Source organism: Pelophylax lessonae (genome assembly GCF_965119305.1).
Source record: "Pelophylax lessonae genome assembly, chromosome: 5".
In the NCBI taxonomy this organism is placed as follows: Eukaryota; Metazoa; Chordata; class Amphibia; order Anura; family Ranidae; genus Pelophylax; species Pelophylax lessonae.
In genome coordinates, this window is record NC_138772.1 from 356,837,791 (window position 1) to 356,864,697 (window position 26,907).

Below are 26,907 nucleotides of genomic sequence, written 5' to 3' on the forward strand. Positions count from 1 at the left end.
AAATGGAAGAGAACATACTCAGTACTGTAAAAAAAAAAAAAAAAAAACTCTCCTAATCCCCTTTCTTGGGACTACAACTCCTAGAATCCCAAGTTCCACTGTGCATGCATGCTCTGACCAATCCTCTCAGTGAGGCAGCATACTAACATCAGCTTGGAGTCTCTTTTCCAGGAGTGCGCACTAAAGGGTGGCTCCAAAGGAACGCGCAAGGCTTTGGAGCCACCTAAAATCTGCAACAAGGATCTTTGGTCTGGATCATTTCAGAAGGACCCCTTTCACACTGGCGGAGTCAGTCAGAGGATCCGCCTGCTCAACAGGCGGGTCTCTCTGCTGATCTAAGCTGAGCAGGAGGATGACAGGTCTGTGTCCTCTCTGCTGGTACAGAGTGGACATGGACACGGCCCGCTCTCCTCTATGGGGTGGTTGGATGTAAATGAACCGCCTGTCTTTTTCCATCCGATGGTAATCTGATCGGATCTGCTAGATGGATGGGGAACGGCTCCCCATCTATCTGTTTTTAGCAGACAGGATCCAATCACATGTCATTGGGGGGCAAGCATCTCCACAAAGAGCAATGCATGGTCCGATTAGATTTGCCTGAAAAACTGAATAGGTTTCGGTCTGCTGTAATTTCTTTTAAAATGTTCAGGTATAATAACACTATTGTGTGTGTGTGTGTGTTATATCTGCCCACAGGAACTTCAGGAAGTAAAATTTGCAATGAGCTCTGGCCCCGCTCCCCACCCCCTGCACTGCAAGGGTTAAATGCCTGTTTAGTATAGGGGGTAAGAGTAAGGTGTATAAGATGGGTGCTTAACCTGTGGCCCTCCAGCTGTTTCCAAACTACAAGTCCCATGAGGCATTGCAAGCAGCTAAAAGTTACAAGCATTACTCCCAAAGGCAGAGGCATTATGGGACTTGTATTTCCACAACAGCTGGAGGGCCAAAGGTTGCACACCCATGGTGTAATACTTACCCTGCCCCTAGGTCCAGCAGGCATCAGCTCTGTTCTCTTCTGCCAGAGGCTCCAGTATTGGGGGGGGGGGGTCCCCTGGACTCGTCATGTACAGAGCAGAGCTATTAACTCTGCATTGTACATGGAGGAGGTGCGCACCTTAAGCACCTTAGAAATGCGGAGGCACTAGACTGGTTGCATTGACGGAGGGAGTCAGATGTAAAATAAGTATTACACCTTATCCCTGCACCCCTACATTAAATGAGGGGGTCCCACTGCAATGGTAGATTGTATCTCATAAATGGTATTTCTATAGAATATAATACATGTAAATAGTTTATAAATGATAAAAAGCATACAACCCATGACAGCGCCTAGCAGCTCAGTCCAACAGTGGACGTAGACATTTTGATTTTTCATATGAACAAAATGATGGAACTGGTAAAATAATCAAACAGCCACCATTCTCCTTCCCCTTGATACAGGCTCAGTTTTGATTTGATAAAACTGAGTTAAACAGCCAGGGTGGAAAACAATCAATTCCTTTGCTTCTATCTGCATCACCGAGATGCTTCATTCATAAATCTGATCGTATTTAGATTGTACAGATTATGAGATTACATTATTAATATTAGAGCTGCACGATTCTGGATAAAATAAGAGTCACAATTTTTTTGCTTAGAATAAAGATCACGATTCTCGGCGTAACATCATCTTTCACAGTATACAAAAAATTGGGCTAACTTTACTGTTTAGTTTTTTTTTTTTTTTTTTAATCATTAAAGTGTTCTTTTTCACAAAAAATTGCTTTTGAAAGACTGCTGCGCAAATACCGTGTGACATAAAATATTGCAATGACTGCCATTTTATTCTCTAGGGTCTCTGCTAAATATATATATAATGTTTTGGGGTTCTAAGTATTTTTCTAGCAAAAAAATGCAGATTTTAACTTGTAAGCAACAAGCGTCAGAAAAAGGCTTAGGGTCCTTTCACACGGCCGCTCCGCTGCTTTAGTCCGCTGCGGGACTTTTTTTTTTTTTTTTTCACGGAGCGGATGACATTTGTGTCATCCGCTCCGTGTGCCCGCATATCATCCCATCCGTTTGCGGATGATATGCGGACATAATGTAAGTCTATGGCATTGCGGATGTCAGCGGATGACACCGCTGACATCCGATTTTCCTTCCTTTCCGTTTTTTACACGGAAGAAAAAATAGGGTTCTGTTCCATTCGTAAAAACGGAACAGAACTGAAAGGAGGAAAATCGGATGTCAGCGGATGGTATTCCGCTGACATCCGCAGTGCCATTCACTTACATTATGTCTGCAAATCATCCGCAAAAAAATAGGATGATTTGCGGACACACGGAGCGGCCGTGTGAAAGGACCCTTAGTCTTTAAGAGGTTAAACTGCCCTCATTTATGGCACTTTTCCACTGCAAGTACCGGCTCGTACTGGCTTGGCTCTACTCGGCCCTGCTTGGCCCGGTTTGCTTTTCCACTGCTGGTACCGCATGGTACGGTGTTGGAACGGTTCAGTACGGTACGGTATAGGTTTGCTTTTCCACTAAAGTAGTACTAAAGTTAAGTGGGTGGGATAACAACGGGGTGGGTGGGATTCTCTGACCAATCAGTGGCTAGTAGTGACTGCATGCAAAGGATTGTGGGATATGGTACCAGCTTGATACCTGTTGGAACCACAATCGAGTAGGTTCTGTTTTTTCAGAGCCGTACCGTACCGTTCGGTTCCATGCAGTGGAAAAGCAAACCTATACCGTACCGTACCGAACCGTTCCGACACTATACCATGCGGTACCAGCAGTGGAAAAGCACAAAAGCGTGCCGAACCGTCACGGTTCCATGCAGTGGAAAAGCGCCTTTACAGACAGACGTTCATTTCTTTGATCTAAAAGAACCAACTGATACATTGTAAAGCATTGTGTTTATAGTTATCTCGCATCTTTAGCAATGTTGATAAACATGTTTTCTTTTGACAGCTGTGAGTGAGCAGAGAAAGTCTCTGTATGAATCGAGGAAATGTTGTTTTAAGATCCTGAGGGGTGTGAATCAAGATCGAGATTTTTTTAAGGATTAATCGTGCAGCTCTAATTATTATACAGGATTTATATAGCGCCAACAGTTTGTGCAGCACTTTACAACATGAGGGCATACAGTACAGTTACAATACAATTCAATACAGGAGGAATCAGAGGGCCCTGGATATGGCGGAATCAAAGAGCAGATCAATCACCTATGATCCTATCTTCCAACTATTGATCTTAATGTACTTCCCTGTTTGGGGTAATTTACTAAAACTGGAGAGTACAAAATCTGGTGCAGCTTTGCATGGTAGCCAATCGGCTTTCACCTTCAGCTTGTTCAATAGAGCTTTGACAATAAAACCTAAAAGCTGCAACAGGTTTTGCACTCTCCAGTTTCAGTAAATAGACCTCATTATGTTGACAGAATGGGATCTATTATTCCTATTGGAAGAGATCGATCGGAAAATAAATTGATGATTTAAGGAAGTCTGTATGGGCATTTTTGTATAAAATACTTAAAAGGAAGGTAAAGTTTCCCTGAAAAGTAAGTGTTCCCCCCACCACCACCGCTGTCATATAAGGATTTATTTACTAAAGCTAGAGAGGGCAAAATTAGTCACAATTCTGCAGAGAAACCAATCAGCTTCCAGCCTCAGCTTGTTTAACCCCTTCCCGCCAATGGAACAAAATATATGGCATGGGCTTCAAGGGGTTGTATCGAGGTGATGCCGCAGGCATTACCCCGGTACTGTTATTTTAGAGCCGACAGTCGGCCTTCTTGTAGTAACAACTGATGTGGCTGAGCAGCCACTTGGCTGTCATTACAAGGAGTGGGAGGAGACATCCCCACCCTCCCGCCGCTTTCCCTGGCTTGCCAGGGCCTCCCATCCCACCGGGATGCCCGAGTGACCAGCCGGCACGTCCGCCGGCTGGCCGAAGACCTGAACAAAGCCGTATTCGGCTATGATCAGGTCTCCGATATAGATACCCGGAAGCAACGTCATGACTTCTGGTTGCTGGAGCCTTAAAGGCGCCAGATTTTTTAAAAAAATTACAGCATTCAAAATGGACAAACTTGGGGTTTTGAATGCTTTTAAGTGCAAAGGAGGGATTTGGGGTCTTTTAGACCCCAGATCCTTCCATAAAGAGTACCTGTCACTGCCTATTACTGTCACAAGGGATGTTTACATTTCTTGTGACAGCAATAAAAGCGATCAAAAAACAAATAATTAAAGGGACAGTGTAAAAAATAATAAAAATAAATAAATAAGAAAATGTAAAGTGCGCTGTCCCTCCGTGCTCAGGCGCAGAAGTGAACGCATACATAAACAGTGTTTACACCACACATATGAGGTATCGCTGCGATTGTCAGAGCGAAAGCAATCGTTTTAGCACAAGACCTCCTCTGTAACGCTAAACTGGTAACTGTTAAAACATTTTTAAAGCGTTGCCTATGGAGAATTTCTAATACCGTAATTTGTCACCATTTCACAAGTGTGCGCGAATTTAAAGCATTACATGTTTTAATCTATTTATCTATTTACTCGGCGTAACATCGTCTTTCACATTATACAAAAAAACTGGGATAACTTTACTGTTTCCTTTTATTTTTAATCCATAAAATGTATTTCTTTCAATAAAATTGCATTTGAAAGACCACTGCGCAAATACCGTGTGACATAAAATCTTGCAACGATCGCCATTTTATTCTCTAGGGTTTCTGCTTTAAAAAAATATATAATGTTTGGGGGTTCTAAGTAATTTTCTAGCAAAAAAAGACAGATTTTAACTTGTAAACAACATGTCAGAAAAAGGCTTAGGCATGAAGGGGTTAACAAAGCCATAGAAGCTGGAAGCTGATTGGTTCCTCTACAGAACTGTGAGTAATTTTGCCCTCTAGCTTTAGTCCCCATAGTCTTCCGAATGACAAGTGCGATCAGCGTGTGGGCGGGGGGGATGCAAATCATCCCAAAGTCTGACAGACCACCCCATACCTCTGTCCGGCACGCCCCTTTCCCGCCCACCCCTTTCCACCTGTCCCGCCCACCTCATACCCCGGTCTAGACCACGTGACCTCGCCTCCCAGCCAGCAGCACTATGATAACATTACGCCGTGTCAGTCGGGGCTGCACCGCTCATAGTGAGCGCTCTGCCTCATACAGCGGTACAAACTCGGCGTACGGAGCGGGCGGGAGGAAGGGAGGGGGAGCTCGAAGTTCTCCGGAGGAGTCCCTTTCCGTCCACCGTCATAGCAGCCGTGCCGGTGGCCGCACACACTCACCTCTGTCCTCGCCCAGCTCGGCGTCCTTGTCGTACTCATACTCGAAGAGATAGTCGAAGTCCAGCTCGGGCTCGTCCCCGGGGGCGTCCATGTCTCCCGGCTGGTGAGAGGCAGTGTCTGCGCTGCGGGAAGCTCTCGGTCAGTCACTCAGCTCTCTCTCTCTCTCTCCCTCTCTCCTCCTCCTCGCCGGGGACCTGTTGCTGAGGCTGTCTCTGGCCCCGCCCCCTCCCCTGCTCTGTGTCAGTAGTGACTGAGGCTTCCTCACTTCACAGCTCCTCCTGTGAGCCAGTGAGTGGCAGTGTGTGCTGTGTGCTGCTCATCACTGTCATCCTGGACACATAATCCCCTCCTCCTTCCTCTACCACACATCATCACCTCCCCCCTACACAAGCACTTCAACTAACTTTTTGTTATTAGCTTTTAGACATCCGTGTCCCCAGTAGGGGAGATTTCCCTTCACTTCCTGTCCCATAGCTGCAGCAGGAAGTCACCAGAACTAGCATCCCCCTGTTCTGGTGACAACCTAAAATGTGAGATCATGATCCCCAGGATAGAGAGGGTGAATGTCACTAATGAGAACCACACATAGGTGTCTAATTATGAAACCGAGATGAGCTACGATCCTGATGATCACAGCTCATCTCAGATCATTATCGGTTTATGAAACAGGAATGATCGGGGGATAATATGTTCATCATCATCTCCGAAACAGATGATCAGGGGAGAATATGTTCATCATCATCTACGAAACAGAGCTGATCGGGGGAGAATATGTTCATCATCATCTCTGAAACAGAGATGATCGGGGGAGAATATGTTCATCATCATCATCTCCGAAACAGAGATGATCGGGGGAGAATATGTTCATCATCATCTCCGAAACAGAGATGACCGGGGGAGAATATGTTCATCATCATCATCTCCGAAACAGAGATGATCGGGGGAGAATATGTTCATCATCATCTCCGAAACAGAGATGACCGGGGGAGAATATGTTCATCATAATCTCCGAAACAGAGATGACCGGGGGAGAATATGTTCATCATAATCTCCGAAACAGAGATGACCGGGGGAGAATATGTTCATCATAATCTCCGAAACAGAGCTGATCGGGGGAGAATGTGTTCATCATCATCTCCGAAACAGAGATGATCGGGGGAGAATATATTCATCATCATCAGCTCCGAAACAGATGATCGGGGGAGAATATGTTCATCATCATCTCCGAAACAGAGATGATCGGGGGAGAATATGTTCATCATCATCATCCCCCGAAACAGAGATGATCGGGGAGAATATATTCATCATCATCTACGAAAACAGAGCTGATCGGGGGAGAATATGTTCATCATCATCAGCTCCGAAACAGAGATGATCGGGGGAGAATATGTTCATCATCATCTCCGAAACAGAGATGATCGGGGGAGAATATGTTCATCATCATCAGCTCCGAAACAGATGATCGGAGGAGAATATGTTCATCATCATCATCATCTCCGAAACAGAGATGATCGGGGGAGAATATGCTCATCATCATCATCTCCAAAACAGAGATGATCAGGGGAGAATATGTTCATCATCTCCGCACACAGAGAATCGGTCGTTGACTGACACAGAAACGGCCAGTTTATGAAGGTGTGATCTCCGCATTTCACAGGCGATCTGTGCCAGAATTCACCAACCCAGCCCAGAGGTGGAGAATCCGAGAGAGAAGACAGAATCCCAGGAGAACTGAGGGGGGAAGAAGGAAGATTATTGACTTCCCTCTTCATTGATCAGACCCCTCAATACAGTAAACATGTCCCCCCTGCTATATTTATTTATGTATGTATATGTATATATTGTGTGTGTGTGTGTATATATATATATATATATATATATATATATAATGTATATACATAATAAGGAAGTTGTAAAGCAGGAATACACCCGTGAGGAGTACAAAAAATGGCTGCTTACCAGAAACTTAGGCCCCCAAATTAATGGACAGGCCACATGCGCTTTAGGTATGGAACTGTGGTATTAAATCATTCCTTCGGGTGTCATGGGAGGATAGGAGATGTAAACACCGAAATATGTCAGATGTAGGATCTCATAATCGGCTCAGAGGGTAGTAATTGGCAAATGTGCAAAAGGAAATGAAAAGTCACATAGTGTAATCCCGTAAAAAATATATACAAAAGTTTAATGCAAATACACTTACAATGTATCCAGTAAAAATAGGCAAAGCATGGATGAGAAGGCTGTTAAAACCGCGGCGTCCCGTGTGCATGTTCAAAGCCGGCGTCTCAGGGGGCGTGGCAACGTCATGTCAGGTACCGCCTGTCCGGTTTCGTCATACGCGACATTGTCCGGGGCGTCATCTCGGATCATTATCAGTTTATGAAACAGAGATGATCGGAGAAAATGTTCATCATCATCTCCGCACACACAATCGGTCATTGACTGACACAGAAACGGCCAGTTTATGAAGCTATGATCTCCGCACTTTACAGGCGATCTGTGCCACAATTCACCAACCCAGATTCACCAGCCCAGAGGTGGAGAATTGGGAAGAAAAGACAGAATCTGGGGAGAACTGAGGGGGGAAGAAGGAAGATTATTGACTTCCTTCTTTCTTGATCAGAACCTCCAAGACAGTAAACATGTCCCCCTGTCATATATATATATATATATATATATTTAATATTTTTTTGTGTGTAAGGGGACTAATTATATTATTAACAGGTGGGGGTCTCCTCTGAGAATGCCTATGTACTCAGCAGTGGTAATTTACCACTGCCTAATAAACGGGCACCAGATTGTTTCAGTGGTTTTCTCGTACTGTAATCTCGCTATGTCTCAGGAGATTACAGGCAGCCCACTCACTTTTACATCGATTTCGGCCGTTTTCAGAGAAAAATCTTCTCTGTTCTCCCTCTGAGAACTGAAGTTCTCCACTTCATAAACAGGGTGCCAGAGGAGATCATTTTCCTCTGAGAACTGCCGGGAAGTGATCTGAGAGAAAACTTCTCTGTTTCATAAATGTACACCATATAAAAATAGAAAAGTGACGGCATAAAAAGCCCAAGTAGGCCATCGAGTCCTTTTTTTTTTTTTTCTCCATTAAAACGGAAGTAAAGTCCATAAATACATTTGTTTTTTAGGCCCCCCAGGTGAGTTATGCCACAATGTGCTAGTATGCACAGCATATTAGTACATTATGGCAGACTTACCTGTCATATGGTGTCCTCCAGCACAGTGCTGGGATTGATCCGCCGGGCCCCTAGCGCTTCCATTTTCGCCTGGTATTCCTTCCAGGTCCCGTGCCTTCAGGTCAGGCCGCAATGACGTCACTCCCATGCATGCGCACGGAAGTCACATTATTGCGGCACAGATCGGGGCCATAAATGTTCGCTGAGCTGCGCATGCACGGCCCAGTGAACATGACAGCTGACAGGCAGAACAATGCATTTTTGCCAGTAGGGTCTTTTCTGCCATTATTACTCTGCCTGTCAGCCATTTGTTTTACAATCAACTTTACTTCCACTTAAACTTTATTGTCTAAATATAGATCTATGTTTGTCCAAAGCATGTTTAAAGCCATTTACTGTTGACGGTCTCACTACCTCTGCTGGAAGTTTATTCCAAGCATCAACTACCCTTTCAGTAAAATAATACTTTCTAAAATTAGTTTTGAACTTTCCTCTAGTTAGTTTGAGGTCATGTCCTCGTGTTCTTGATTTAGGTTCCATATTGAAAAAACTGCCCTCCTGAACCATATTCACCCCCTTGATGTTTTTAAAGTTTTCAATCATGTCTCCCCTTTCTCTTCTTTCCTCCACGCTGTACATATTAAGTTCCTGAAGTCACTCTCAATATGTTTTATCCCCCAGACCTTTCATGCCCCCCAGTAAGCAATTAATTTATTTTCCAGTCCATGTCTTCCTATAATAATCAATCCCTTTTTGATTGTAAGTTCTTATGAGAAGGGCCCCCTGATTCCTCCTCTGTTGGAACTGAACTGCCTGCCCTTGTGTTGGAAAGCTCTACTCTAACTGTTGGCTCTATATCATGGGTGTCCAACCTTTAGGCTTCTCTGGGCCACATTGAGTGTAGAGAAATTTTCTCGGGCCGCATATAAGATATATACTATAGTAAGGTATATACTGTAAGTAATAAAACGCCGCCAAGTCCTTCCTGTGACGTTCCCCCCCCCCCCCCCCCCCCCGGTATGACAGCGGCCCCTGGGTAAGCAGGAGATCCCTTATCTGCTTTTAATCCAGCAGCGCTCCCCGTTCCCTCCCCTCCGAGGCAGCCTCTGCCCACAGTTAGTTGGAAGCCACTGTGGCTGTGCCCCGACTCAACTTCCTTCCTCCCCAGCAAAAAAAGAATAATTGTCAGGGGGCAGTGGGCCACATGCGGCCCTCGGGCCGCAGGTTGGACATGGCTTCCATATATAAATCCTGTATAATAATAATCAATAAAACACATATTGGAGAAGCAGGTTTTAATTGATCGTTGGAAGATACAATAAGTGAAGCTGGCCATACACGGATGGGCTTTTTGTGTTGTTGTTCTAATGGTGGTCATACAAATTTTTACCAGAATTCACCAACCCAGCCCAGAGGTGGAGAATCCGAGAGAGAAGACAGAATCCCAGGAGAACTGAGGGGGGAAGAAGGAAGATTATTGACTTCCCTCTTCATTGATCAGACCCCTCAATACAGTAAACATGTCCCCCCTGCTATATTTATTTATGTATGTATATGTATATATTGTGTGTGTGTGTGTATATATATATATATATATATATATATATATATAATGTATATACATAATAAGGAAGTTGTAAAGCAGGAATACACCCGTGAGGAGTACAAAAAATGGCTGCTTACCAGAAACTTAGGCCCCCAAATTAATGGACAGGCCACATGCGCTTTAGGTATGGAACTGTGGTATTAAATCATTCCTTCGGGTGTCATGGGAGGATAGGAGATGTAAACACCGAAATATGTCAGATGTAGGATCTCATAATCGGCTCAGAGGGTAGTAATTGGCAAATGTGCAAAAGGAAATGAAAAGTCACATAGTGTAATCCCGTAAAAAATATATACAAAAGTTTAATGCAAATACACTTACAATGTATCCAGTAAAAATAGGCAAAGCATGGATGAGAAGGCTGTTAAAACCGCGGCGTCCCGTGTGCATGTTCAAAGCCGGCGTCTCAGGGGGCGTGGCAACGTCATGTCAGGTACCGCCTGTCCGGTTTCGTCATACGCGACATTGTCCGGGGCGTCATCTCGGATCATTATCAGTTTATGAAACAGAGATGATCGGAGAAAATGTTCATCATCATCTCCGCACACACAATCGGTCATTGACTGACACAGAAACGGCCAGTTTATGAAGCTATGATCTCCGCACTTTACAGGCGATCTGTGCCACAATTCACCAACCCAGATTCACCAGCCCAGAGGTGGAGAATTGGGAAGAAAAGACAGAATCTGGGGAGAACTGAGGGGGGAAGAAGGAAGATTATTGACTTCCTTCTTTCTTGATCAGAACCTCCAAGACAGTAAACATGTCCCCCTGTCATATATATATATATATATATATTTAATATTTTTTTGTGTGTAAGGGGACTAATTATATTATTAACAGGTGGGGGTCTCCTCTGAGAATGCCTATGTACTCAGCAGTGGTAATTTACCACTGCCTAATAAACGGGCACCAGATTGTTTCAGTGGTTTTCTCGTACTGTAATCTCGCTATGTCTCAGGAGATTACAGGCAGCCCACTCACTTTTACATCGATTTCGGCCGTTTTCAGAGAAAAATCTTCTCTGTTCTCCCTCTGAGAACTGAAGTTCTCCACTTCATAAACAGGGTGCCAGAGGAGATCATTTTCCTCTGAGAACTGCCGGGAAGTGATCTGAGAGAAAACTTCTCTGTTTCATAAATGTACACCATATAAAAATAGAAAAGTGACGGCATAAAAAGCCCAAGTAGGCCATCGAGTCCTTTTTTTTTTTTTTCTCCATTAAAACGGAAGTAAAGTCCATAAATACATTTGTTTTTTAGGCCCCCCAGGTGAGTTATGCCACAATGTGCTAGTATGCACAGCATATTAGTACATTATGGCAGACTTACCTGTCATATGGTGTCCTCCAGCACAGTGCTGGGATTGATCCGCCGGGCCCCTAGCGCTTCCATTTTCGCCTGGTATTCCTTCCAGGTCCCGTGCCTTCAGGTCAGGCCGCAATGACGTCACTCCCATGCATGCGCACGGAAGTCACATTATTGCGGCACAGATCGGGGCCATAAATGTTCGCTGAGCTGCGCATGCACGGCCCAGTGAACATGACAGCTGACAGGCAGAACAATGCATTTTTGCCAGTAGGGTCTTTTCTGCCATTATTACTCTGCCTGTCAGCCATTTGTTTTACAATCAACTTTACTTCCACTTAAACTTTATTGTCTAAATATAGATCTATGTTTGTCCAAAGCATGTTTAAAGCCATTTACTGTTGACGGTCTCACTACCTCTGCTGGAAGTTTATTCCAAGCATCAACTACCCTTTCAGTAAAATAATACTTTCTAAAATTAGTTTTGAACTTTCCTCTAGTTAGTTTGAGGTCATGTCCTCGTGTTCTTGATTTAGGTTCCATATTGAAAAAACTGCCCTCCTGAACCATATTCACCCCCTTGATGTTTTTAAAGTTTTCAATCATGTCTCCCCTTTCTCTTCTTTCCTCCACGCTGTACATATTAAGTTCCTGAAGTCACTCTCAATATGTTTTATCCCCCAGACCTTTCATGCCCCCCAGTAAGCAATTAATTTATTTTCCAGTCCATGTCTTCCTATAATAATCAATCCCTTTTTGATTGTAAGTTCTTATGAGAAGGGCCCCCTGATTCCTCCTCTGTTGGAACTGAACTGCCTGCCCTTGTGTTGGAAAGCTCTACTCTAACTGTTGGCTCTATATCATGGGTGTCCAACCTTTAGGCTTCTCTGGGCCACATTGAGTGTAGAGAAATTTTCTCGGGCCGCATATAAGATATATACTATAGTAAGGTATATACTGTAAGTAATAAAACGCCGCCAAGTCCTTCCTGTGACGTTCCCCCCCCCCCCCCCCCGGTATGACAGCGGCCCCTGGGTAAGCAGGAGATCCCTTATCTGCTTTTAATCCAGCAGCGCTCCCCGTTCCCTCCCCTCCGAGGCAGCCTCTGCCCACAGTTAGTTGGAAGCCACTGTGGCTGTGCCCCGACTCAACTTCCTTCCTCCCCAGCAAAAAAAGAATAATTGTCAGGGGGCAGTGGGCCACATGCGGCCCTCGGGCCGCAGGTTGGACATGGCTTCCATATATAAATCCTGTATAATAATAATCAATAAAACACATATTGGAGAAGCAGGTTTTAATTGATCGTTGGAAGATACAATAAGTGAAGCTGGCCATACACGGATGGGCTTTTTGTGTTGTTGTTCTAATGGTGGTCATACAAATTTTTATCTTCTTGATCTGTGATTTGATCAAAACAATCCAGTTTGCAAAAATGTGAGTCACCATAACTTCCCTTCGCATTATTATAATTATTATTATCCAGGATTTTTATAGGGCCAGCAGTTTGTATAGCGCTATATGACATAAAGGCAGACAGTATAGTTCTGATACAATTCAATACAGGAGAAATCAGAGGGCCCTGCTCGCTAAATCTTATTGATTTAGATTCAATTTTCCATCGGATTTGATAAAACTGAGTCCATCAGCAAGGGTGGAAAATCATAGAAAAGTGATGGCAGAAAAAGACTGAGTAGTCTGCCCGCCCCTTTTTTTATTTATTTATTTTTATATATGTTTTGGTTGTTTTGTGTTTGTACCAAGCATGTTATAAGCCATTTACTGTTGGCCGACTCACTACCTCTGCTGGAAGTTTATTTCAAGCTTAACCTACCCTTTCAGTAAAATAATACTTTCTAAGATTAGTTTTGAACTTTCCTCCAGTTAGGTCGAGGTTATGTCCTCGTGTTCTTGATTTTGGTTTCATATTAAAAAATCCTGCCCTCCAGAACCTTATTCACCCCCATGATGTATCTAAAGGTTTTAGTCATGTTTTCCCTTTCCCTTCTTTCCTCCAATCGTTTTGCATCAGCAATGCTGTGATAGTTTGTTCATAAATACAATCGTATCTCCATCGATCGTATTATGAGATAACGTAATGTAAAAGTTGATGTGATTGATGACTTATGAGCTATTGATCAGCATCCACTTCCCCATGTGTGGCATATAGATTGAATGGGTTGTCAACTATAGATCGATTATTCCTATCAGAAGAGCTCGATCATTTATCAAAGTATGTATGGCCATCATTACAAATCCCTTCATTTGTGCTAACAGCGTAGATAAATGAATCTCCCCTAACAGGCTATTCGATTCTGACAGCCATCCAGCAGTGGAAAACTGAATATCCAAACAGCAACTGCATCTGTTTGGCTGCAGCTGGTGTTTTGCCGACAATATTCCACCCATCTCCTTCACCTGAAAAACTGGATGCCGGGTATCCAGTGGACCATATCCAATCCATCCATCCATAAAATTAACCCATCGGGGGATATTTACTAAAACTGGTGCAAACACAATTTAGTGCAGCTGTGCATAGTAATCAATAGACTTCCAGCTTTTATTGTCAAATCTTAAAGTGATAATAAAGCCTTTTTTTCTGGTCAGAAATAACAAACATGTTATACTTACCTGCTGTGTGCAGTGGTTTTGCACAGAGTAGCCCAGATCCTCTTTTTCTTGGGTCCCTCGCTGGCACTCCTTGCCCCTCCCTCCTGCCAGGTGCCCCCACAGCAAGCAGCTTGCTATGGGGGCAGCTGCACTCTGACACTGGGCGCAGCTCTGCCAACGGCCCCTCTCTCTCCTCATTGGCTCACTGACTTTGACAGCAGCGCCAATTATGCCCCGCTGCTGTCTCATCCAATGGGAAGATAGAGTCCCGGGCCAGCCGAGACTCTTGTGCAACATTGCTGGATCAAGATGGGGCTCACATAAGCATGGGGGGGAGGGGCTGCTGCACACAGAAGGTGTTATATCCTAATGCATAGAATGCATTAAGATAAAGTGGTTCTAAAGTCAGAATGTTTTTTAACTGAATAGGCTGAAGTTAGAAGCGGATTGGATTCTGTGTGCGCCAGTTTTAGTAAATCATCCCTGTTGCATCAGTGTGATTAATAGATATTAAATGATTGATCCACTGAGATCAAATCTGATCTATATTGAGCTTTGCTTGATTGCAACAGAAGCTCTGGCTATTCAGTTATTGATTGTTTTGATCAAATCGCTCTTTGGATAATACAATTGTGTGTTTGTCCAACATAAGAGGGGCACTGACAGCAATAAAGACCTGACATGTTCTAATCCCTCTACACCCTTTCTAAAACTAAAAAAAAAAAAAAAAAAAAAGTTTTACTTTTAGTAATATTTAAAAAAAAAAAAATAAAAAAAAAAGTTCTCTGTAATACTATTGTACAGGAGCCCATTGCATTGCTAGGAGTGTGATGTGATGAGTGTGTTGTATTTGTGTTTAGTTGTAGCACCCACTAGTGATAAAACCCCATCCTCACAGCTTGTCTTCACAGAAGTGTCCTACAACTGATCTCATGACAAATACCAACCACAAAACACAGCAGTACAGGAGCTCACATCCACGTGGCACTGCAAATAAGAACTTTTATAGCTATTTCTTTACAGTTCGGTAAAACTTTGTATCCGGTGTATATCATCACAGAGTGAAGTGCTCCTTACACTGAAGGCTTGGTGTGCAGGACTGCACAGAGCCCCCATCCTTCCTGAAGCTGGGAGACACATCCATTGAACCCACTGCCTTATATAGTTACCTGATGTGTGGATGTATATTGTTAGCGTACACACTGACAGCACAGGCTGAGCACTGGCTTTACTTTACTCCTTAGAAGATCATCTCATAAAAACACCAGATCCTCCTGTCCTCCACAGCTCATACAGCTTCGGGCACAGGCCGACTCTCCACAATAGCCCAAGAGAGTGGAATCAATAGGATACCTTATCTACATGATGCCAAGGCAGGATTTTATTTTATTTTGCAAGCTAGAATGCCCAGAGTCATATAAATTACTACTGAACTTCATAGTGAAAATAAATAATTCTATGCAGACTAGGCATTTCTGTATATGTGTGTGTGTGTGTGTGTATATATATATATATATACCCCTGCCTTTATTTAAATACTCTGATGGCATACCATGCAAATATAGCAGGGCATCGGTAACATCCACGCATTTTTTTCCTATCATTTTAAAAGTGCAGTGAGACACATGACCAATATATCAATCATATATTTCCAGTTTGCAGCAAGGATTAACCCTGAGGTCTGGCTGTTACTACATGATGTGTCTACAGGAGGCAATAATGTATTTTTTTATTATTCGCCACATTAATGTACAAATAATCATATTTTATTATTGGACAGTGCCGTTTAGAAAACGCAAATAATTAGCAGAATTATTTTTGATTGAATGTTTCAATATATAAAATAGGTTAATTTTATGTATGGATTGGATATGGTCCACTGGATAATAAAAACTCCCATCAAGTGACAACATATATGAGACCACTGTAAATATAGATATATTTATATATACACAATATATATATATATATATATATATATATATATATATATATATATATATATATATATATATACACTATATATATGTATTTATACATGAGATCACTGCCACATATAAATATATGCCATATATTATATATAATAAATATACAGTGGTTTCATAACTGTCAAGTATATACTGACACACACAATATATATTTATATAGATATATATGTATACACACTATATATATAATATATATATATATACACACTATATATATATATATATATATATATATATGAGATCACTGGCATTTTTGTATATAAATATACAGTGGTCTCATAACTGTCAAGTATATACTGAGCAATTATAATATGATACTGCTGGAAGTTTAATATTTATATGTGATCTCATCTCTATCATTTATATAGAGAGCAATATATATATATATATATATATATATATATATATATATATATATATATATATATGTATGTGTGTGTATATATATATATATATATATATTCTATTTTTATATTTTAATAGTTACATTTTATCATCCAAATCATCAGTGGTAATGTATATTTAGCAGCACCCCAGTCATTGATGTCATAGTACTTTGGGGGCTTTTTAAAAATGTTTTCACACAACACAACGTCCACACATTTTTTCCAATTAGAGAATGTGCAAAGATATGTGAATCTCGTGTGATTTATAAATAGATCATCATGTTGGTAAATTCTGAGAAAATAATAATAATAATTCGCGTTGAATTGTATAAGCTGTCAGTGTCATTTACAATCTGTCATATCTTCCCATGTTATTTGCTGTATCATGAACTACCTTCATCATACACTCTGATCCCTCCTGGTGTGTACACCTTGATGTGCTGTCATAGCTGGTGATTATACAGTGTTCTCATTTGATTGTAAATACTACACCAAATAAATCAGGTTACTGATAGAACAGATCCATGTAGAGACCCAGACAATAAATACCCTCCAGGATATTGAACACTAATCATTATAGCAGTCATCATACGATCCTAATGAATGTATAGAAGTTTATTTGCTGCCTCCAGCCCCATCTATTCCCCAACAAGTATATTCCAGGCAGTAATATCCCATTCATTCTTCTCCATCCCGGTGTATGTTGGCACTCTCCTACAGGGACACAGCTATTCCTATAGAGCACGTTATAGCCCAAATAATGCTCGCTTTCATTCCCCTTGCCTGCTGCCCGAGCTCTGTTTATTATGGGGGGTTTTATTAACAACGCGAGCACTATACAAGCATTTGGCAAATACATGATAGCGATGCTTGGGTGTAATATACAGCTACAAAGTACAGTATTCATCACATGGGGAAGGGGAGTTTTTACTGAAGTTTTATTTGAAGTATTTCCTGCAATCCTAACAATATAACATTTCAGAATAAAAATATTCATTTTTTATTAATATACTGCATTTGATCTTATGTAGTGTGTAATGAAATACAAAGTCAATGTATATAGCTGCATTGCTCCTTAGTCCTATTACATTGTATATTTAACCTTATGTAGTATATATAAAAATACAAAGTGAATGTATATATCTGCATTGCTCCTTAGTCCTATTACATTGTAGATTTGTGACCTTATGTAGTATATATTAAAATACAAAGTGTTAGTTTATAGCAGCAATGCTTCTTAATCCTATTACATTGTATATGTTTGACGTTATGAAGTATATAAACAAAATACAAAGTGAATGTATATAGCAGCAATGCTCCTTTATCCTATTACATTGTATATGTTTGACCTTATGAAGTATATAAAAAATATACAAAGTGAATGTGTATAGCAGCAATGCTCCTTAGTCCTATTACACTGTATATTTTTGACCTTATGTAGTATATATTAAAATACAACGTGAATGTATATAGCATGCTCCTTAGTCCTATTACACTGTATAATGTCTGACCTTATGTAGTATATAATACAATACAATACAAAGTGTTACTATATAGCAGCGATGCTCCTTAATCCTATTACATTGTATATGTTTGTCCTTATGTAGTATATAATAAAGTACAAAGCGAATGTATATAGCAGAGCAATGCTCCTTAGTCATATTACACTATATATTTGACCTTATCTAATGTGTAATGAAATATAAAATGAGTGTACATAGCACCAATGCTCCTCAATCCTATTACACTATCTGAACTTATGTAGCATATAATAGAATACAATTTGAATATATATAGCAGCAATGCTCCTTAGTCATACTACACTGTATATGTTCGACCTAATGCAGTATATAATAAAACACAAAGTGAATTTACAGTATATAGCAGCAATGTCCCTTAGTCCTATATACTGTATATAATTGTTTTTATGTAGTATATCATTAAATACAAAAGGAATTGATATAGCAACTATGCACTTTAGTCCTATTACACTGTATATGTTTGACCTTATGTAGGATATAATAAAACACAAAGTGAACGTATATAGCAGCAATGTCCCTTAGTCCTATTACACTGTATAGGTTTGACCTTATGTAGGATATAATAAAATACAAAGTGAATGTATATAGCAGAAATGTCCCTTAGTCCTATCCACTGTATATGATTGGCCATATGTAGTATATAATAAAATACAAAGTGAATGTATATAGCAGCAATGTCCCTTAGTCCTATACACTGTATAGGTTTGACCTTATGTGGTATATAATAAAATACAAAGTGAATGTATATAGCAGCAATGTCCCTTAGTCCTATACACTGTATATGATTGGCCATATGTAGTATATAATAAAATACAAAGTAGAGGTATATAGCAGCAATGTCCCCAAGTCCTATTACATTGTATATGTTTGACCTTCTGTAGTATATAATAAAATACAAAGTGAATGTATATAGCAGCAATGTCCCCAAGTCCTATTACACTAGGCACTCCTATTTAACAACGTTTACCAAGTACCATCTGGTGTGTGTCATTTTTGATGAGTTCCCCATAAACTTTAAGCATCTAATGTTTTCCAAACATCCTATAATAACTGTAAATGATGACAATCCTACTGCAATCTGGTGTGTAAAGGAATTATTTCTAATCACTTACCCCTTGAAGCTGACACAAGTACCTACAATGGTAAACATACTAAAGCAATATAGATGAAAAGAAATCAGCAACCTCCCTTTAACGTGATCATTTTACAATGAAGAGCAAACCCCTGTCATTTCTGATGATTTTACCATTTTCTTTATTTTATTCCTAGGACTAATATTTGGAAATCGGACTGCTCTTATTTTTGACCTAGGCGGGCATCCCAAACAAGGATAAGTCTCACTAGCAGCAGTACCTAATGGAACAGAGCTATATCAGACTAGATCAAAGGCAGATATTTCAGGTAGCTTTCAAACAATAAAATAACTGACAGTCCTGTCATCTGCTTCAGACTAAAAGCTCAGTGAAAATTCGGAATTAACCCTTTGCACACTGAGATACATCCATACATATTTCATTAAAATAAAGACTTTTTGTTATATTGCTTTAGACTAAAAGATCAGCACATTAGACTAATTTATTTTTAATGCAGAAATAACCCCCAAAAAATAAAAAAATAAAATAATGTATCGCTGTTAACCAATCCTTAAATATGGTGGCTGCATTATTAGCTTTTGTATTTTTATTTTTTTTTTTACTTTATTTCACCCTGTTGATGCAACCAGTAGCACTTACTGTTAGGGTGTCTCCACTGTGGATGGAGGAGCAATGGAGACACCCATGGTCAGCACTCAGCACCATTGCTAGTCTGTAAAAAGGGAAGTGGCACTAGTAGATTTTGTTAGATGCACTAGTAGATTTAGATGGACTTGACTAACTAATGAAAATGACTAACTCCAGCTAACACTTTGTACAGCATCAGTCTTCCCCCTTTTCCTCCAAACTGACCATCTTCAGTGTTAAATGGTTGGTCCCAACCCTCTAACTGCCACTTTTGCTGCAGTTTTGTCTGTGAAAAAAAAGTTGAAAAGTAACAGTGGAAGATGTACTAAAGGCAAATAGGCTGTGCACTCTGCAAGGGCAGTTGCTCCAGAGCTTAGTAAATGAACAGAAGCTTTGCTGACTTCCAACATCCAATCACGTGCAAGCAGAAATGCTGTTTATTTTATTTCCCTTGCATGTGATTATTTTGTTTCCCTTGCATGTGATTAGATTTTCTTTGCAAAGTGAAGCTTTATCTCATTTACCAAGCTTTGGAGCAAAGTGCACAGTCGAGTTGCCTTTTGTAAATCAACCCTACAGACGTACTAGCAGGATCATCAGGTGAAACTAAAGGGAGAAAACTAATGCAGCCACTACATCTAATAATTGCTAAGCTGCAATGTATTACATTTTTGTTTTACTACCACTTTAAGGACTTTGTTAGAAATAAGGTGCTATAGGAAATGATGGGGGAATGTGACTTATAAACAGTTAAAGGGACCTGGAAGATGTACAGACAGAGAAATGCCCTCCACACATGTGTATACAGAGATGGTAGTGTATGATGACCATGACCCAAGTGATTGCACTGACTGTGGGGTCATGGCCAATCTGCAATGTATACATCACTCTATACAAGTACACCAGCACTGCAGCAGTACATTTCCCCTGACACGTGTACACCGCCAAATGATCAGCTCTGCAGTTGGAAGGAATGGACCTGGAATGGGACTTCTCTGATCTATTCAGGCTTTTCAGACTCTGACATTTAGGGAATAGTATTTAACAAGGGTGTGCCCCGATCCTGCTGTCTGCACCCGACTGGGATGACTTCACAATCGCCATGCAGCCCATTGATGATGTGGGAATGCCCGCAGAGTTCAGGAGACGTCCAGGTCCTGCAGCTGCAGACATGACTCCCCCCGTCTGCTCTACTCATCATGACAGCCAGCCAGCTCAATGTATTCCCCGCAGCAAAACAGAAACAAATCAATTAAACACAACCGCCTGTGTGTGTGTGCTGGGGATGTGGTGTACACCTGTTCATCACCAGGGGCAATGTCACTTATACCAGATAATGACTAACAGCAATTACCTATAGACCATCACACACTTCCACTAATGAGCCCAGGACTAGGTCATGTCATGGGTAAGATGGGTTCTCCTACACCCCAAACCCAGTCCATGGCAGCTGGCACAGCGATCAGCATTAACACAAGCCCACCCCACAGGCCTATTCCATAAAAGAGTTCATATCCCAGACCACTTCAGTTCTACAAAGCCAAAAAAAATAATTTATTTATTTTTAAAAGGGATCCTCTAATTGGATATCTTAGAACTTCTCGAGTTTAAACGATACCCTTTATTTATTGGAATAAAGAGTATCAACTTAAACCCCAAACTTTCTGTATGAATTAAATGCTACCATCCTCTACTACTAGGATGAAAAATCAACTAGAGGTTAGAGATCTAAAAAAAATAAATAAACAATAAAATAATCTACAGATCTACATCTACTACTATGATTGAAAATATAAATAAACAAATAAAAGGACGCATTTGGCTCAATTCACAAAGCTAACACACCAGGATCATTGTTTACAAAATAAAAGTGACAGTTATTTTCAGTTGACTCCAATGAGATTAAAAAAATGACAGTTATAACATAGCTGAAAACAGAGTGCCTTAGGCTGGTGGTAAAGCTTTGTAAATTGAGCCTATAGAATTTGATATTTACCCCATTCATGGGCAGCTTTGCTGGAAAACGTATGAATTGAGCCTATAAAATGTGATGATTTACTCTATGGCCAGCTCTATGGATTCATTTTGTGGATTGAGATGATAGAATGTGATATTTAACCGTTACATCACCAGTTCTACTAACACTTTGTGACTTAAACCTATGCAATGTGATATTTAACCCTTATATGACCAGTTCTACTAACAATTAGAGGATTGAGATTATAGAATATGATATTTAACCCTCATATGGCCAGCTCTATACAATTAGTAGATTGAGATTATAGAATATGATATTTAACCTTCATATGGCCAGCTCTATACAATTAGTAGATTGAGATTATAGAATATGATATTTAACCTTCATATGGCCAGCTCTATACAATTAGTGGATTGAGATTATAGAATATGATATTTAACCCCCATTTGGCCAGCTCTATACAATTAGAGGATTGAGATTATAGAATGTGATATTTAACCCTCATATGGCCAGCTCTATACAATTAGTGGATTGAGATTATAGAATATGATATTTAACCCTCGTGTGGCCAGTTCTATACAATTAGTGGATTGAGATTATAGAATATATTTAACCCCCATTTGGCCAGCTCTATACAATTAGTGGATTGAGATTATAGAATATATTTAACCCCCATTTGGCCAGCTCTATACAATTAGTGGATTGAGATTCTAGAATATGATATTTAACCCTCATATGGCCAGTGCTATACAATTAGTGGATTGAGATTATAGAATATGATATTTAACCCTCATATGGCCAGCTCTACTAACAATTAGTGGATTGAACCTATAGGATGTGATATTTATCCTCATATGGCCAGTTCTACTAACAATTTGCGAACTGAGCCTATAAAATGATGATATTTAACCCTTATGTGGCCAATTCTATTAACAGTTTGTGAAGTCAGCCTATACAATATATATTTACCTTTTACATGCCCAGTTTTACTTAATAAAAAATAGAAGTCTTATCAGAGTAAGAATACTCTCCTCCAATTAAAAAAAAAAAGTTAAACGATATGCAATTTTTTTTTTTTTTTTTTAGAAAATTAAAGATAAATTGCACTAGTTCAATGCTTGTGCTGGGCCCAGTGGCGCTGATGAGGCTTTATTTCTTAAATGGACAATTCATAGGAAGTGATGACAGTTGATAACATAACAAGAACAGTGTTGGGAAAAGTTATGACAATTAAAGGTACAAAAAAAAATGGTACATATATGGAGTTGTTGCCCATAACAACTATCCATAGGCTTCGTTTCATTAGATAGATACATCCAGGAAGGCTGTTATGGGGAACCTCTCCAATTTTATCCCAATACTCATCCCTCAGATATAAATAAATATTTAAGCTGCAACAGATTTACTAAAGTAGAAACAGACACCAGACACAAATAAATGGCAATTGTCAGAGAGATGCACTAATAATAATGTTCATCTGGGGACACCGCTGTTGCCTACTCTGCGCAGCATCTCTGACAATGTTTTACGTCATAGTACTGGATGGATATGCAGGCACTGATGTAGTAGGTAAGTCCCAGGTACTTGTCCAGCTTTTACAATGCACATCTGTAAGTCTCAGGTACTGATCTAACTTTTACAATGCACTGTAGGTCCAAGGTACTAATCTGGTTATCACAGAGTACTATAAGTCCCAGGTAATGATCCAGCTTTTTCAGTTCACTATCTGTAAGCCCTAGGTAATGATCTGGTTATTATGGTGTACTCTCTGTAAGCCCCAGGTACTGATCCAGCTTTTATCATGTACTAAAAGTCCCAGTACTGATCCAGCTTTTATCATGTACTATAAGTCTCAGTACTGATCCAGCTTTTACAATGTACTATAAGTCCCAGTACTGGTCCAGCTTTAACAATGTACTATAAGATCCAGTACTGATCCAGCTTTTACAATGTACTATAAGTCCCAGTACTGGTCCAGCTTTAACAATGTACTATAAGACCCAGTACTGATCCAGTTTTTACAATGTTATCTAAGTCTCAGTACTGATACAGCTTTTACAATGTACTATAAGTCCCAGTACTGATCCAGCTTTTACAATGTACCCTAAGTCTCAGTACTGATCCAGCTTTCACAATGTACTATAAGTCCCAGTACTTATCCAGCTTTTATCATGTACTATAAGTCTCAATACTGATCCAGCTTTTACAAGGTACTATAAGTCCCAGCACTGATCTACTTTTTAAAATGTACTAAAAGTCCCAGTACTGATCCAGTTTTTACAATGTACTATACGTCCCAGTAATGATCCAGCTTTTACAGTGTACTATAAGTCCCAGTACTGATCCAGCTTTTACAATGTACTATAAGTCCCAGTACTGATCCAGCTTTTACAATGTACTCTACGACCCAGTACTGATCCAGCGTTTACAATGTGCTATAAGTCTCAGTACTGATCCAGCTTTTACAATGCACTATAAGACCCAGTACTGATCCAGCTTTTACAATGTACTATAAGTCTCAGTACTGATCCAAAGTCCCAGTACTGATCCAGTTTTTACAGTGTACTATAAGTCTCAATACTGATCCAGCTTTTACAATGTACTATAAGTCCCAGCACTGATCTACTTTTTACAATGTACTAAAAGCTCCAGTACTGATCCAGCTTTTACAATGTACTATAAGTCCCAGTACTGATCCAGCTTTTACAATTTACTCTTAGTCTCAGTACTGATCCAAAGTCCCAGTACTGATCCAGCTTTTACAAGTCTCAATACTGATTCAGTTTTTACAATGTACTAAAGTCTCAATACTGATCCAGCTTTTACAATGTACTATAAGTCCCAGCACTGATCTAGTTTTTACAATGTACTAAAAGTCCCAGTACTGATCCAGTTTTTACAATGTACTAAAAGTCCCAGTACTGATCCAGTTTTTACAATGTACTAAAGTCTCAATACTGATTCAGCTTTTACAATGTACTAAAAGTCCCAGTACTGATCCAGTTTTTACAATGTTCTATCTGTAAGTCCCAGGTACCGATCGTACTATCTGAAACACACAGGTACTTAATTCACTCCATGTCCCTGATTTAAGTTAAAGGTTACCAAAATACTCCAGCACATAGTGTAATCCATTTACAAATGACAGTAATGGTGTCAGGGGTCAGTCTCCAGTAATCAAACCCTGTGATCACCCTCTCAGCCCATACCCTGGCACTTTAATTCAGCTGTCAGTGTGGGACTGAGACATGCCCGCTGGTATGGTCTGCCTCCCTCCCAGCCCAGGCTCTGCTAATCAGTGTCACCCCATGGATTCTATCTGTGGCTGGCAGAGTGACAGTTGCAGTGAGTGGAAGATCCACATTGTGACAGATCCCAGGCTGGAATTCCTCAGTCAATGGGGGGGGGGGGGGGGGTAGATAAAAGGCTGTGACAGCAGATCAGACACACACACACACACATCCGAACTGAGCGATCCCATAAACCCAGTGACAGATCCACTGCTCAGAGGATGTCATCAGTTCCTAACTGTCACTGAGCGTCTCTACCACCAATAAATGACAGCTCAGCACGATCTTGTAGAAGAGCAGGCTCTGGGATCAGAGGATGGCATCCTAACTGTCACTGCACATGTGATGGCTCAGTATAGACACATGTCACACACACATACAGACAGACACACAGACAGTACCTTCCTCCGCTGACTTCATGATGAATGGGAAGAAGGGTTGGAACTCCACAGTGTCTCTGGAGCAGGCTTGCAGGAACGGACCGAGAGGAAGACTGGAAGGAGCGGCAGCTGCTACACTAGTGCGTGGCATCCACTCGGCGATCCGATCAATTCTTGATCCCACCTGATGATCGGACTGTGCGATCTGTCACTGAACCTGTGTGATCGCAGGGATTGTGCACACGTGCGATGTGATCGTGTCCGATGATATGTGAGTGGGCTGGCTGCTACAGACAGGTGACAGTGTGTGCATTGAGGATAGGGGGAGGCATGCACTTATTACAGGGAGTTCAGGGACTTGCTGATCTCTTCTCCTCTCTGGCTGGGAGTTCAGCAAAGTCTCCAAGTCTCTCTCTGACGCAGACCTGCTATGTGCCTGCTGCCTTTTTAAAGCTGGAAAACACCCCCCCAGACACCCAGCACCTTCCTCTGTCCCTCCTTCCTCCCCCTCTACCGCCCCTCCCCCCCCCCCCCCATCCTCTAACCCAGCTCACAAGGATCATGACGTCCCACAGAGTGCCGGGGGGTGTGTCCTGGTGTCACTGCTCAGGTTGTGCTTCCCCTTCTCTGCCTCTGATTGATTGGGAGCCTTCAAGGATCTCTCCCCCCCCCCCCCCCCATCCAGACACTGGCACCTGGCACTCTGCACACTCAGGCTGACCTCACATGCTAGGAACACTGCTGGATGACCTGTCTTGTAGGGGTTAAATATCTTACTACTTCTAAACCCAACAACCAAAACTGATTTCAGCTTAGATGTGGAGGCTGCGATCATTTTATACACTTTTTTATTTTTTTGGGTAATCCTGCCATTAGGGCTCATGCACACACATACAAAAAGTATTTTCTGCATGAAAGAAAGATCCTGCGTAAAATACGTACCTAAAGTATTCGCCTTTATGAGTAAAATCTGCAGATCAACGCTCATATAATCTGCAGCCCAGTTCTAGTTTTTTTTTGGGGGGGGGGGTAATCCGGCCATTAGGGCTTATGCACAAACACATACAAAAAGTATTTTCTGCAAAAGAGAAAGATCCTGCGTAAAATACGCACCTTAAGTGTTCGCCTTTATGAGCGTCCATGAGTAAAATCTGCAGATCAACGCTCATATAATCTGCAGCCCAGTCCTAGTTTTTTTTTTTTGGGTAATCCTGCCATTAGGGCTCATGCGCACACACACAAAGTATTTTCTGCATGAAAGAAAGATCCTGCGTAAAATACGCACCTAAAGTATTCGCCTTCATGAGCGTCCATGAGTAAAATCTGCAGATCAACGCTCATATAATCTGCAGCCCAGTCCTATTTTTGTTTGGAGGGGGGGGGGGGGTAATCCTGCCATTAGGGCTCATGCACACACGCACACACAAAGTATTTTCTGCATGAAAGAAAGATCCTGCGTAAAATACGCACCTTAAGTGTTCGCCTTTATGAGCATCCATGAGTAAAATCTGCAGATCAACGCTCATATAATCTGCAGCCCAGTCCTATTTTTGTTTGGAGGGGGGGGGGGGGGGGTAATCCTGCCATTAGGGCTCATGCTCACACACACACACAAAGTATTTTTTGTATGAA

General features: G+C 41.0%; 1 protein-coding gene across 7 annotated transcripts in view; it reads right to left on the minus strand.

Annotated features, from left to right (window-relative positions):
• NFATC1 (nuclear factor of activated T cells 1) overlaps positions 1-25,730 on the minus strand; it is a 305,332-nt gene extending 279,602 nt beyond the window's left edge. For 2 of the 7 annotated variants that reach the window (XM_082257748.1, XM_082257746.1), the window contains exon 1: positions 25,297-25,729. In XM_082257748.1, coding sequence (XP_082113874.1) covers positions 25,297-25,426 — 130 coding nt within the window. In that variant the 5' untranslated portion in view covers positions 25,427-25,729. Of the gene's footprint in view, positions 1-5,277; positions 5,498-25,296 lie in introns of those variants that run through there. The other 5 variants (XM_082257750.1, XM_082257747.1, XM_082257749.1 and 2 more) reach the window with 4 other exon arrangements.
• Positions 25,731-26,907: the final 1,177 nt, after the last annotated feature.